Source organism: Dipteris shenzhenensis, chromosome 23 (assembly GCF_047967505.1).
Source record: "Dipteris shenzhenensis isolate YYH24624 ecotype China chromosome 23, Dip_SZ_1.0, whole genome shotgun sequence".
NCBI classification, from domain to species: domain Eukaryota; kingdom Viridiplantae; phylum Streptophyta; class Polypodiopsida; order Gleicheniales; family Dipteridaceae; genus Dipteris; species Dipteris shenzhenensis.
In genome coordinates, this window is record NC_141618.1 from 49,649,207 (window position 1) to 49,664,826 (window position 15,620).

The following is a 15,620-nucleotide window of genomic DNA, read 5'->3' on the forward strand; positions in this document are numbered from 1 at the left end:
AGCAAATGCGAAAAAACCAGTCGACAATCAAGCTCTTGGCTATGGTGACGTGACGCGGCATTTTGACTTTCCTCTTCAGTGGCTCTTCTCTGGTATGCCAGCTTTATTTCTACCTAAAAAATCCTCTTTTCTTTGTCTTGAACAGTGAGATACAAGCCCTCCAAGATCAGGCCTCTGTTTTGGACAGTTTTGACAGTACTATGAATTTGGTGCTACATTAGATGCTACTTTGGTATTTCTGATATTTTAAAGTGTTGAATAGCATCAGTACAATTGTGGCTACAATTTTCTTTTAGGTTTCTATACCTGGATTTGCTCAGAATGCTTTCATTTAGCCACCTCTATGAAGCATGCAAGTTGAAGTATCATTTCCACTTGATTTTTATTATGGAATTTGGTTACAAATCTTTGCTACACCAAATGCTTGTACTTTGAAGCTTTTCAGTTTTTCCTAGCCTTGTAAGAGAGTAGACACTGCCCAATTCTTGGGTTAGACCCTCTCATGGTTTGCTTATGCAAAATATGTGGAAAGCCGAATCACGAAGCAATGTTTTGTTATGCTACAATGGAAGAGAATGCCAACATGGCTTCCTTGTTGCAGATTGCCAAGATAATGGTTGCCAAGAAGGAAGCAACTACAAAACCAGAAACTATCAATTTACTTTCGGTTGATGTGCCTCCACAAAATGAGGCCTCCTATGATGATTATGCTTTTTGAACCAGCTCCACATATGCTCCATATCTCTCTTTTATGTTGAGTCAAGGTACTCTGCCTGGATAGTCCTTCAAAATGAATGGAATAAACTATTGTGTTCTTTGTAAACACCTCTGATCACCATATGATGTAGGCCATGTGTATGTGTTTAGCTCCATGGTACCTCCTACAGACATTGTGTGCATGTACATGCAAGGGAGATAACCATTGGGGGGTCTTATGTATCCCTTTGTTTGCCTCACACCCTTGGGAACCCTTGCTTGCATGAGGTCCTAGCCATAGATTTATCCTTGACCACCATGAGATGGCTTGAGACACTATGTGACTAGATGTATCCTTGACATAGCCTGAGGCATTCCCTTTAGGGGGGGTTTGTTGGGATATCTCAAGGTGTATGCCCCAGGCACACCTTGGGTTCTATGTGTGTGTGCTAGAGGCACAGTTAGGTGCCCATAAGCACTGTTAGGTGGTGGTAGATGCCACATAGGCTGATTGAGAGATTCTAGGAGCTGATTGAGGAGATGATCGTGGAGCTTGGTGGCTCATGTAGAGGTGCCTGCATATGGACCTCACCCTTCTTCATTCGATAAGCATTCTCTTGTTTTGTGTTCAACTTCATGCTTTCCTTTCACTTCTCCAACACCCTTGGCTGCCCCTTGGCCAGCTTTTTGTATTTTCAGCTATTATATATCCTCATGCAATGTACTTTCTTTTCAGTTTCAATTTGGAGTCTGGACTCCGGAGTCTTTAAATTTTTAATGTTTAAGACTTTAAAGTTTAATCTTGGATATTTTAAATGTTTTGTCATTTTATGTCATATGCTGACATGTCATATGATGTGGCATTCCCCGACGTTCTCGATCCGCTCCCATTCTAGCATCCGACGTTCCCGGAACGTTCCCGTTCCGCGGTAACTATGCTACTGTGGCCCCTGTCGGCCGGGCTCCGACTCTAAATAGTGAGGGGATGTCCCCAAGTGTGATCTGTGTGTCAACCTTCTGTCTGAGCTATCGGGTCATAGTCTCCGGGTCACGGTCATGTCGAGGCCTCGTCTCGTGGGGGTCCATGTGATCTGGCTGAAAAAACTCCGTGATAGAGCTCTGAGAGGGATCAGCCAAGGAAACAGTTTGCTCCTGTCTCCGTGCTCGAAGTATCCTCTCGTGGTGTCTGAGTATCTCATGAATGAAACTTGCCAAATATCGCTGGTCTGGATAGGAGAGGAATCGGGCCAAAATCCCATAGGTATCTCTGAAAAGGCAGTAGAAATGCCCTCGATCTCATAGTAAACAGGACACTTGAAGATGAAGGGCTCCTTTGTCTCAACCTCCTGCATGTCACACAATGTGCATATGCGCCTCTCCGTGGGTAGTCTCTCTGCTCTGCCGCTCTCGATACGAAGTCTATGTGAAGAGACCCAGAACTGCCAAAGAGAGATCCTTAGTGAGTGAGAGAGATGTATTAACGTCCACGCCAATGTCCATAGCATACAGCTCTCAATCCTCACCTGTTGCTCTCCCTGTCTCAATCCTCAACTGATGGGATGAAACACATTTGCCCAATGGCATTCCTCAGTGCATGCGACACTCCTTTGTCCTTGAGATACTGGGGTTTGATGATGAATCCTTCCTCTGATGCTCTTAGGAAGTGGTCGTGTTAGAACTGGGACTTGGGTGGGGAGTTCCTGATCTCCCTCCCAAGTTCGAGATGTATGGAGCTAGAGGAGATCTAACTGTATGATACGGTTAATCTCATCTCGTGGGATCGACTCAAGGGGTGCGCCCAATGCTGTACTGAAAGGGGGGGAGCTTTTCCATTTGAATACTGTGCCTGGCAAAGCCATGTGGATATACATGTCTACTCCACTCTTTGCTAGTTGTCTGGATGACTCCCAAGGCCAGCCTCCTAGTCTCCATTGAGGTAAGTCCCAGACTCTATGGATGAATGTCACTGTTTGAAAGATGGCATCAACCTGTAGAGGTGTCATGGCAAACTCTGCCTGTACTATCTCGTGTGAAACTAGAGGCTTACTCCCAATCATCTTGGATCCATAGTCTCCTGTAGGTGCTCAAATTTCCTCCACTCTGTCATGGGTAGATCACTTCCTCAGAAGGATGCTGCATACATGGCAGTGTATCAAAAAGCCAACCCTTCGTCGGTGGGTCCTGGAAGTGTGCCTGGAAGCATTGTCTCTCTAGCCGAGCCGAAGCACTCTGCCCCCGTGTGAGTTGTGCCTAGGCTGCATGGGTCATCGTGAAAATGGGTCCTGTGAAGTCTACTCCCAGATATGTGTAGGACTGCACTATCTCCATTGGCTCACCACGGTAAGTGAAGTTGAGTTGACAGGCCACTGCACGTGAGGTGTTGAAGACCATAACCTTGGTCTTCCCAAGGTTGATTGTCAGGGCCTCGGGCCTCTCTCTCTCTCTCTCTCTCTCTATCACGCTTGATCCATTTCCATGACCAGGTCTGCATTGGGCTCTATCTACTTGAGATGTGCCAATAGAGGGAGACCTTGCTACGACAGATCAGAGAGCAGCAGGAGGCGATCACACCACAGGATGCAGAGGCTAACCACAAACAATGGCACGTCACAGATTTTTATGCATTCGAGTCAGCTCAAGGACACAGTGGGGTGGAGGAGGAGGAGGTAGCTGCTATGCGGGCAGCCTGGATTACCGAGAGAGGACTACCGCCCAGAGCACACTCGATTTGCCCTGCCTACCTCCATGGAGGATCATATTAAAAGTTACTCCCGGAAGGACTTTTCTCGGGACCCCAAAAGATAGCAAGTCGAATTGTCTACTGCAGCCTTTGAAGATGCTCACTATATTTTCGACATGCTCAAGGATGAATTCCACCAGAGTCGGAAGGAGTGGGCCAAACCTCCCCCGGCCCTTAAGTATAAGCTGAAGCTGCCCTCATTGGTTACTCCTCTCCGGAAGTTTTCTCAGCAAGTAGTTATCATTTTCTTCCCTGGGAAGTTACCTTCTGCAAATGATGTGGCTCAGTGGGTTCAGGCTTTGTTGGGAGGTTGCTTTGTTGAAGGAGTATATTTTGCTTCTCGAGGTTTCTATGAAGTGCATTTTTTGGATGCCTCATATCGTCAGCAGATATTGGAGATGTCCCCTCTATTCTATGGCAGACAAATGGTGCATGTCATGCCATGGTCGCCATATAAGGATTATCACGGTCTTATTCGACACCACTGCCTTGTATGGGTTGAGGTAGTGGATTTTCCGGATTATATGAGGGCTGAGTTACCAAGTCTGGCAGCTACTTTGGGGCAAGTTGTATGCCCACCCCGTCCTTCGGGTAATCGAAATCGGTTTTGTGTTCTTTGGGATACAAATCACCCAACCCCTTCTTCCATTGCAGTAGAGGTGGAGGATTTTCCCTTGGGTGAAAAATATTTTGATTTGAAATGGGGAGTATTTGCAGGTGCTTGCTTTACTTGTCATAAGTTTGGCCATCTAGCTTCACAGTGTCCTGCAGTCCTGCATCATCTCCCACCTACAGCTATTGCTCCAGAAAATACTACCCCTCTAACTCATGGTCCGGGGCCTAAGGCTATGCCTAGCAAATTGGGTGATGTGACATCTAAATCTGTTCTTCCCAAAGAAAGTGTGGTCCAGGTTTCAGCCAAGCAAAAGGATAAGGGAAAGGGCAAAATTTCAGAATCTAATACCTCTCCCCAGGGTGCTTGGCAGCAACCCAAAAAGGCATTTGTGCTTAAGCCATGATCGTTACAATCTCGGCATTGGGATGCCTCTACTTCCTCCCCTGGTCAGGCCTCTACTCCTGCTGACAGCCTGACTTCTCGACTGTGGGTTGACGTGCTCAAGAAGGGCATTCCTGTATGTGACAATGATGAGGATGATAGAGCTATTGATCCAGGAGGCCAGATGGACGTCGATGTCATGGCTGAGGCGTGACATCTGACATCTCACACCTTTACTATGTTTCTCGGTTTGACTGTACATATCTTCTATGTCTGCTTTAATTACTTGCATTACATACAATGTCCAAGGTCTTTGCAATGTCAATAAGTGGAGACTTTTCTGGCACTATGTACATAAAATGCACCCCGATGTAATTTCCTTACAGGAACACAATCAACACTTCTTGGCTGGCCAGCAAGGCCACTTTGCTGGTTATGACATATTTTATGCTGGTACTATGCACTTTTCGGGGGCATGCATGCTGGTGAAACATGATATGCAGCGCACGGTTGCTTACAATGACCCTCAGGGTCGATGGATGGTAATCAGATGCATCTGTCATGCTGATCTTTATGAAATAGCATCGGTTTATGCCTCTCAAACTTCTGCGACGAGAGCTCAAATGTGGGCCTCCCTCAAGCAATACCCATGGCTGCCCAATGCTTTTTTGTGTGGAGACTTTAATAACTCACCTGCCATGCAAGACAACACCACTCATCGATCTCACATGATCCCCACTGAGCTTCGACACTGGGAGGATATGCTTTCTATCTTGCATGCAGAAGATTTATGGCTCTCAACAAGGGATAGAGATATGGGTTATACATACCGTCACAATGCTTTTACTCATTACTAGGCTCGACTTGACAGATGGTATTTGTTGCATGCTCAGCAGTATACTAGTTTCACATGTGCATTATGGGTTGATCATTCCCTCTTGCTATCTGATCACTTTCGAGTATGCCTGACATTATCTATAGCACGTTTGACAGATGATATGCCTTTTTTCGGTCGTCGTCTACTCCATGTTAACAGTGCTTATTTGCTTCATCAACAATTTCAGAACATGGTGAGAGTGGCTGTCCGCTCCCTCCTCTTACATGCTCAGGAGGACATGGATTTTGCATGGATCAGTCTCGCCCATCGCTTGCAGGCTGTTATTCAAGATTATGGATGGAGTCACATGGAAAACCTCAGGCTTAAGCTGAAATGGGCTCAATTCACAAGCAACAAATGGATGTAATCAGCTCTTACAGGCAGCTCACCTCCTCTCAACATGATTCTTGCACTTATGCGGTTCATATCATCCATCAAAATGATCTTCGCAAATTAAAGAAGTGGCAAATCCGAGCTCGCATGAAACCCCTTTTGGATAAGGGTTGCTCCTCCAAGGCCTTCTTTAAAAGCCTGCATGCGGATAGGCGAAAGGAGGTTATTTGCAGGATTAGGCAGGATGATGGCACCTGGACCACCTCCAAATCAGAATTGGAATTGCAATGCTCTAGTCATTTTCAGCATCTCTTTTCTCCTCAGTTTGATAACTCGATGCAAGTGAATGCAGCTAGGTCTCAATTTCTTATGCATGTTCAGCCTATATTGTCTTGAGAACAGGCTCATACATTGGAACAACCATTTATGCTTAATGAACTGGATGATGCTTTGAGTCATTTACGTAAAGGCAGCTCTCCTGGTTGGGATGGATTGACTGTTGAATTTTTCCGTGCATTTTGGGATGATCTCAAGAACACTATTCTTCTCATGATCAATCATGCTTGGGCAGAATAATCTCTTCCTCCTTCTTGGAAACATGGCCTTGTCAAATTGATCCCCAAAAAAAGGTTGTGTGAGACAATGGCTGATCGGCGGCCCATATCTCTTATGCCAGTCATTTACAAACTCATTGCCAAGATGATTGTCCTTAGGATTCGATTCATCTTGCAAGCAGGACTTCATCCTAGGCAGTATGGGTTTGTTTCCAGAAGGCATATTACTAACAATATCTCCAATGCTCTGCTTGCAATTGAGTATGCCAAATATTCTAAACAAGATGTTCTCATTGTGCAAGTGGACATTGCGAAAGCATTTGATACTGTCCACTGGGATTTTATTTCTCAGACTATGCATAAATTGGGATTTGGCCCTCGGCTGGTCCATGTTATTTACTGGTTGTATTCTCATGCCACTGCACAGTGTCTGCTTGGTAGTGGGTTGTTAAGGACATGGACTATGACCCGTTCAGTGAGACAGGGATGCCCTCTTAGTTCGCTACTGTATGCCATTGCTACTCATCCGTTATTGTTGCACATGGATCATCTTGCAGATACAGGGCAGCTTCATGGCTTGCAAATTCCAGGGGCACAGCCATTCCTTGCACAGGCATATGCTGATGATTCATATTTCATGCCTAGGAATTCTCAAAGTGACCTCTCTCATTTGATGCATACTTTGAATGACTTTGGCCTAACTGCTGGACTGCATATCAACTTTCAGAAATCGAATCTTCTAGCATTGAAAGAAGCTGATTGGCATGCACTTCTTTGGCCAGGCCACATTATTTCTTCCCATACCATTGTGAGGCATTTAGGGTATCCCATTGGGTGGAATGTTACCCCTCAACAATAGCTTAAATGGGTGCTTCAAAAGATTAACAAGAAGTTGGAATACTGGCACTTGTCGACTTGGCCTCTACATGTTCGACTTCAGATAGTACAGTCTATCATTATGGCATATGTGCAATTTTATTTGCCTCTTCTTCCCTGGTCCTGTAAGCATTTGGCTTCCTATATGTCCCAGGCTATGGAGATATTTTGGAAAAGCAAACCTCACAAAAAGGCTTTGCGATTACTTTCCATGCAGTCTGTTTGTTCTCCTAAGACTCATGGGGGACTGAATATTCTCAATCTTCAGTTTCATATGTTGGCAAGAAAGAGCACTATGATTGCTGATTTTTTTCAGCAAAAATAGCCATGGGCTATTATGTTAGCAGCTATGTGTGGAAACATGCAGTCCCATGCATATGGGCATTGGATTACAGATCACTGGGAAGCAGTCATGACCACATTTCAAGGGAAAATTCCAGGCTGTTGTGTTTCTACTGCTTTTATTCATGATTGGAAGAGAATTCTCTCTTATGCTAAATGGTCAGGTGCTTCCTCTCATCCTGGTAATTCTCTCCGTTTGGAAAGCATCTATTGGAGCAAGGTGTTTGAATCGCCTCTTGCTTTACAGGCACCTATTAAAGCATATAATCTTATGAAATTGGGCATAAGATTGGTCGGAGATGTGGTGGATCCACATGGTTATGTGCTTTCATTTCCACAAGCTTGCAGGACATTCCCCTTGGGTCTGCATCATAGGCCCATTTGGAGAATACTCACAACTATGTTGCAGCCATTTGTTCCTGTCCTCCCGCTATTTGTACAGGACAGATTACTGCACTGGAATCTGACTTCCTTGTCTCCTGCTACCTCTTCACTTTCAATGCATAATTTGACATCCTCGATGGTCTACAGATTTCTTCTTCCACCGCCATGGATTGATAAGCATGCCAACACTCTTTGGAATTTGGATAGGCCTTTATCTTGGTGGCAATCAAAACTCAGGAACATTTGGAAAGCAAAAATGCCATTGAAACAGAGGCTTTTCTTTTGGAGATGTATAGTGGGAGCTTTTTCCATTGGGGTGAAATTGAAAGCACGTCGTATTGCTTTCTCTTCCTGCCCCCGTTGCTCTCATCACAGCGAGACAATTCCCCATTTGTTATGGTCTTGCCCGCACTCTCGGATACTGATCACTCATGTCTCTCATTTGCTGCGACTTCGGTTTCCCTCTATCAGATTTGGGAAACTTTTCTGGATGTTTGGATGCTTCTCATCTTAGATGTCTCCATTCCTCCTTTTCTTTCAGTGGGCTTGTTTTTGGGTACTATGGACCATCTGGACACAGAGATTGCATTTTAGGATGGGACAACAGTTTCCTCAGGCATATGGTTTCTTCAGAATGTCCCTCAAGCAATCCTTATATGATAGTTATGCTGCGAGGGACTTGGATGCTACTAGCCTTGAAGTGTTTTCTCAATGTTTTTGAGTTCTTCCATTAGGCTCTCTTTTGGAGTCTAATGTCATGTACATTGATTTCATGTTAATTTTATAGCTATTGGTTTCACAAAAAAAAAAAGTGTGTGCAGAACACCTCTAGGGCCTCCAAATGTCGCTGCAGGCCCTCCGCCGTTGAAGATGATTATAAGGACTATGTCATCAGCGTATAGCAATATCTGTATCATGAGGTCGGCTAGTAATGATCCCTCCCCCCCTCTATGAAGGATGTGATCTCATCGATGCAAAGTTTGAAGAGGGTCGGTGAGAGTGGGCAGCCCTGCTTCACTCCAATCGTGCTCTTGACCCAATCGGATATACCACATGGGGCACGAACTGTGCCTCTAACTGACTCATATAGGCTCATCACATCCTAGATCAGCGTCTCTGGAATTTGCATCTCTTGTAGTCTCCTAATCATGTGGGATTGTGGGACGGCGTCAAAGGTCTTCTGAAAGTCTACAAATCATGTGTAGACTTTTTGGTGTTTAGACCTCTCCTCAATGATAGCCCTCAGAGTGAAGATGTGATCTAGGGTAGAGTGCTGCCTCTGGAATCCCAGTGCCCGTTGCCCCCTAGCCTCTGTATGACTGTTGAGAGAGAGAGAAAGAAAGGAAGAAAGAAAGAAAGAAATATTAACGTCCGTAGAAGGCCTCGCGGGCCTATGGGACAAGGTACGGAATCAAGTAACTCATACAGACCACTGTGGGCTGGGGCAAAGGGCTCACTAAGGCCCTTGTTGAGTACTAAAATTCTATACTAGTACTAAATAGCAAAAAAGTAGCAATATAGCATGAGCGTGGCATGAAAATATTAAGTGCTCAGAGCTAGAGTCCCAAGGGCATGAACTGGCTCCATGTATCCAGGTTCCATAGTGGCTCTCTGATGAGATGCAAAGAGCTCACGTATGTGCATCTATTGGGCTATCTCTCGTGGTGGTGGAGGACATGGTCTCCTCGATCTCTGGATCTGATGGGCTATGTCAAGGGTGACGCCTCGCCTTGATCGATCTCCCCTCAAGAGAGTTGAAATAGGTCGAACCTTGATTGTGTGTGCTCTGGTCGCCTGTCGCATCGTGTGGGTCTCTGTGTCCCTCATCCAGCAGTGCTGTGTCGGCTCTCTCCATCGATCCATATATCTCTCATGTCGGCTAGCTCCTCCTCCTCTACCCTAGAGTGCCCTAGAGCTGAGTCAAATGCATAGAAATCCGTGACCTGTCTCGGCGCTCGGTCTACTTCAATACCCTGTGGTGCGGTGGTCCCATCTTGCTGCTCTTTGATATGTCGTAGTAGCGTCTCTGTGTGTGTCGCATCTCCATCAGGTAGAGCCCAATACAGACCTGGTCTTGGAAGTGGATCAGTCGTGAGAGTGGGCCAAAGCCGTGCCCCTCCTGAAAAAGGCAGTGGTAGCGCCCTCGGATCTCATAGTAGGCTGTGCAGACACATAGGAAGTGCTCCTCTATCTCGACCGCCCTCATCGTGCACAACCTGCAAGTCTGCTGCTCTCTGGGTATGCCTGCAGCTCTCCCTACCTCGATCCTCAGTTGATGGGACGATAGCCGCATTTGTCCAATGGCAATCGTCAGCGCATGTGAGACTCCTCTGTCTTCGAGATACTGAGGTCTGATGATGAGCCCATCCTCCGATACTCTCAGAAAATGGTCATAGAAGAGCTGGGTCTTGGTGGGGAACTCCTAGTCCTCCCCCCAAGTGCGAGATGTGTGGAGCTGGAGGAGATCTAACCATATGATGCGGTTAATCTCATCCGGTGGGATCAACTCGGGCAGTACATCCATGCTATACTAAAACGGGGGAAGCCGATCCATCTGAATGCCGTGACTGGCAAACCATGCGGTGATGTTGTACCTACCCCACTCTCTGCTAGTTGTATGGAAGACTCTAGTGCCAGCCTCGGAAGTCTCTCGCAAGGTAGGTCCCAAACTCTGTGGAGGAATGTCACTCTCTGAAAAAATAGCATCAACCTGGAGAGGGGTCATGGCAAACTCTACCTATACTATCTGATGGGGGACCGAGGGCTTACTCCGAATCATCCTAGAGCCCATACTCACCTGTAGCCGCTCAAATCTCCTCCATTCTGTTGCTAAAAGATCACACCCCCAATAAGGTGCCATATACATGGCAGCCGGTCTTACTAGAGTGTCGAAAAGCCAAAACTTCGTCGCTCTAGTCGGGCCAAAGCACCGTGCCCTCGTGTGAGTCGTGCTCTAGCTGCGTGGGTCATCGTGAAAACTGGCCCTATGAAAACTGCACCCAAATATGTGTAGGATTGCACAATCTCCACTGGTTGACTCTGGTATGTAAAGCTATGTCGGTGAAGCACTGTGTAAGAGGTGTTGAAGATCATGACCTTGGTCTTCCCAAGGTTAACCATCAGGTCTCTCTCTCTGCAGAACACCTCTAGGGCATCTAGATGTCTTTGTAGTTCCTCTGCCGAAGATGACAGGAGGACTATGTCACTCGCATATAGTAGAATCTGTGTCATCAAGTCAACTAGTGGTGCTCCCTCGCCTCCTAGACGGTCTATGAAAGATGTAATCTCATCAATGTAGAGCCCGAAGAGAGTCGGTGAGAGAGGGCATCCCTGCTTTACCCCGATCGTGCTCTCAACTCAGTCTGATAGGCCTCCTGGGACACGAACTCTCCCTCTGACGGACTCTTATAGGCTCACCACTCCCCAGAGCAGAACTTCAGGAATTTGCATATCTTGTAGTCTCCTGATCATGCGGGATCGCGGGACAGTGTTGAAGGCCTTCCGGAAGTCTACAAAACAGTCGTAGACTTTCTAGCGTCTCGACCTCAACTCCTCAATGCTAGTCCTCAGGGTGAAGATGTGGTCTAGTGTGGAGTGCTGTCTCCAGAAACGTGCCTGGCCTAGAGCACGCTCCCCATGTGCCTCTGTATGGCTGCTGATCTCCCTCTCCATAGATCTTGGCCAGCGTATGGCCAATCATGAGAGTGCGATAGTTCCCAGTATCCATGGGGTCACCTGCCTTGTGTAGAAAGAAAGAAAGAAAGTTTATTAAAGTCTTCGGAAGACCGATGGGTCTATGAGACTGTGAAAAACCTGATACAATGAGCTGTGGTAGTGGAGCTACTAAAGGAGCATCCACACCAGCAAAAAATGCAAAATGGTAGTACTAAATCCTAAGTACAACATAGTCATATCTCGACTGTATATATCAATCAATCTCACCATCATCGTCGACATCATCATAACCATCATCATCATCATCATCATCATCATCATCATCAGCAGCAGCAGCAGGACATCAGGATGGATGAGGCTGTGGAGGTGGAGGCATGAGGTCAGCAATAGAGCGCTGTCGCCCCCCCAAGGGTGCAGTCCTGGTACGTCTCCTGGTCGTAGCTCTGCGTCTAACCAGGGCCACTGTGACCCCCGTCGGTCGGGCTCCGACCCTAAACAAGGAGGGGTTTGTGTGACCTCACGTTTAGTGGCGGCTAACCTAGGGATAAAACACAATTCGCTAACTATGAGCTACCTACAAACACCAACAGGAGTTAGAACAGAAACACGGGGACATGGTATCTATTTTTTTGTTTCGAATTGTCTATATGTGCTTGTCGGTTGTGTTTTTTTTGGGGGGGGGTTGTTTTTGTTTTCACAGCATGAGTGGAGCTCATGTGTGCTCGTTATGATCTGTGTATTGGTATGCTGCTTTGCTGTAGTGCCAGGTTTATGAAATTTACTTTTGTCATTGGCAGCTAGCAGTTATGAGAGACCCAAATTTGCTAGGAGATTGACATGTTGCTTGCGACCTAGGGTTGCTGTACAGACAAACATTTTTCATTGTTTAGAGGAAAAAAAACAAGGGAACCTGTCAAGTCATCGCTCGTGGAATGCGCATATGCACATGTTTAGGAAGAATAAAATTGGAAGCCTCAAACAGAGGAGATAACCTATTGTGTATACACTTAAATGGCTGCCAACATTTACCTTTTTTGGGGCGTGTAGGGAGTCCTGTTGATACATCACCTTGAGATTGAATATTGATTGAATTCACAATATTTTCCTTCGTATGAGTGTATTGGATCAGGTTATGAGCAAGAAATACTCTTTTATTGTTCTTCTGCTTACTGGTAAATCTGTTAGATAACGGAATTCATAATTTGTTGAACATTGCAGAGGGAATAAGGACCTAGAAGTGTTACTGGCTTGCACTGAGGAGGGTGTTTGATAGATACAATGAACTTTATTATGGACTTTTTGTTTTGCAGCTTTTTAAAAGCAAAGAGCGTACTGGCAATTTCGGATGTTGAGCTATTTGTAACAATATTGCTGGATTTATTTTTGCATTCTGACGACAATTGCTACGTGCAAGTAAGGCTCAACCTTTTATATTAATCATGTTATTTGAGTATGAACAGTAGTTTTGGTGTCTATATCATGGTGTATAAGTAGTTAATGAAACATTGTGGACTTGACAGGCAAGATGGGGTAGTGTGTTCTTCAAAGTCTTGAAAAAATATTCAAAGAAACTTGATCTTACTCTCGACTGGAGGCCATTTTATGATTTACTGTTGCAAAACAATTTCAAGAGGTAATGTGAATGTACTTGGATTTAATTGACGTGCTTGTGACCATAAAAGTTGAAATTTACTTGAAGAAGCTTTATTCTTGCAATAAAAGCTGGCTATGGCTTGTTCACAGTTCATTTTTTTCTCTTGAACAGTTTTTGAATATTACTAGGCTTTGATGTTTAGTTAGGGCTTAAGCCACTGCTATATCATTACCAACCCCCCCGGCCACCCCCTTCCGCCTGTTCTCCATTTTCCCTTGTCCTGTCTTATGATTCAACTCCCTGGTTCTTTGTAATCTAGTGATATAAACTGGTAATATATGGTTTATCAAAGAGAGAGTTGTGTCCCAGGGAGGAGAACCATTGATTTTATCTAGTTTTGTTTCTGAATGTTTTCATCATTTCCATAATCACATAAGGCTGAAACTGAAAGCAAGTTCTTTTTGAACCTTGGCACATATTTGACATTTTTCAGATACTTCACATGTCAAGCAACAATCCTAGCAAAGGAAACTTTTATTGTGCATTTTAGCTTTGTTAAAATAACATCATTTCCATAATCACATAAGGCTGAAACTGTGAAAGCAAGTTCTTTATGAGCCTTGGCACATATTTGACATTTTTCAGATACTTCACACACATTTTTCATGTGAAGCCAACACTAGTACTGTGCCGTGCCCTTTGATATTCAATGCATTCGTAACCTACACAACGCCAAGTGGACTGATTTATTAGTTGAAACCACGCTCTTCTACCTGTCATGGTGCTTGCTACCACCTGCTCATTGGTCCTTGGCTGGAGCAGATGAGGATAGATGGCAGATGCACTGGTTGTGTGGATGGAGTTCTAGAGACAATCCCGTACTGTCTTTGGTGTTGCCCTGTCGCATAGCAGATATGGCTAGCGTCCTTCAGAATTGTTGCTAGCTCACGGAGGATGAGTAGGGATTTCACGTGGGGGATAGTGGCCTGCTCACGGAGGGAGGCCATGCCTTTGCGATCGACCCTGTCAAGCCGGCCTACAGGATACATGGGCAGCAGGTTTTCCAAATTGAGATTCATGACGGAGTTCAGCCTTGTGTTTGTGTTTTAAATTTCTTTTTAGGTGTTGACTTGTATTTCTCTTTGTTCACTCTAAACTTGAATATAACGTATCTTATTTGCCCCAATCCTTGTATATATTCAGAATTATTTTGAAACCTATCCGACTTGAGAAAGAAGATTGAAAGCTTGAATTTAAATTTGTGAAGAATGTGTTTGTGTTTTAGGTGCCTTGACTTGTATTTCTCTTTGTTCACGCTAAACTTGAATATAACATACCTGATTTGCCCCTATCCGTGTATATATTAACAATTCGAAACCTATGCTATTGATGAGGCATAGTTCTGTCTACATGAGCATCTCATGCTATATATGAGAGCTGTTACTCTCTTTCTTTCTTTTTCTTTTTTTCAAAGAAAGGTAAATTCTGTTAATACTTGAAGAAAACCATACAACCAGCTTCCACAAGGAGCTATCGATGAAAACAAGAAAGGAATAGGTTGCCGGGCTACAAGGATGGCACCCGTTTTCGGATCTCATGGCACCTCGCCTATAGAGATTCCGAAACAGGAGCTAGCAACCATGGTGGTGGTTTGTATACCTAGCGAATACCCATTGCGGATAGGGTGTAGAAGATACCCGCCGGCCAAATTTGGCAAAAGCGCTCCCATCTCTCGACTGTTGCTTTTGAGCCTGGAGTAGTGCGCCCCCAAATGGTGTGGAAGGTGAATATGATATCCTGCCAAATGGCTACTAGGGTACCCGTCGGAGAAATCGCCTAACCTCCCATCACCCGGCTGCAACGGGTCACCCAGACGTTCGAGGCAGTAATGCTGGAAACTTCAAGCTTTCAATCTCCTTTCTCAAGTTTCAACTTTAGACCATTTTATATCTATGGAGTCAAAACTTAAGTATATGGATTCTAGGAAAAACGGGGCAAAAACGTGTATTTTGATTCAGGCAAAACAGAGGTTTCTTTAATGTTTCGAAACGTTTCGTCTATCTCGTTGTTTCAAGGTTTTGATCGAACAAAACGGGTTTTCATGTGACTATGCCATACATGCATCCGAAACATCACACGACTCTGTATTAAGTGGCTGCATAAAACGCTCATCGGAAAGCTTGTGGCTGTAAATGAATATCCCCTTCATGAGGTATGTAATAATCATGATCTGGCTGCTCATTACATAGGGCTGGCTGCCTATCCAAAGGCATATCATGCTCAATTATCTCTGCTGTAAAAAGATGTGATGACATATTGTTGCTTTGCACATCATTTGACGGTTGATTTGCATTCTTGAAAAACTTACCTTCATCTTTGTCCCGCCCATGGACTTCAAGTTGGTTGCTACCTGTTTTGAAGTTCTTTTAACTTGTTTTTGCTATTGTCACTTTGCCTAAATGTGCAGGAATGCAGTATATAGACTGTATAGACACTGTTTTGCCACTTTAAACAGTTGCGGTATAGAATTTCTGTGGCAGAAAAAGATACAT

At 44.9% G+C, this 15,620-nt stretch overlaps 1 protein-coding gene across 1 annotated transcript in view; it reads left to right on the forward strand.

Annotated features, from left to right (window-relative positions):
* Positions 1 to 15,620, forward strand: part of PA200 (proteasome activating protein 200) — a 178,368-nt gene that overhangs the window by 12,623 nt on the left and 150,125 nt on the right. Inside the window, exons 2-3 of the mRNA XM_087395003.1 lie at positions 12,785 to 12,887; positions 12,995 to 13,107. Of these exons, the coding sequence (XP_087251129.1) occupies positions 12,785 to 12,887; positions 12,995 to 13,107 (216 nt within the window). The remainder of the gene's footprint in view (positions 1 to 12,784; positions 12,888 to 12,994; positions 13,108 to 15,620) is intronic.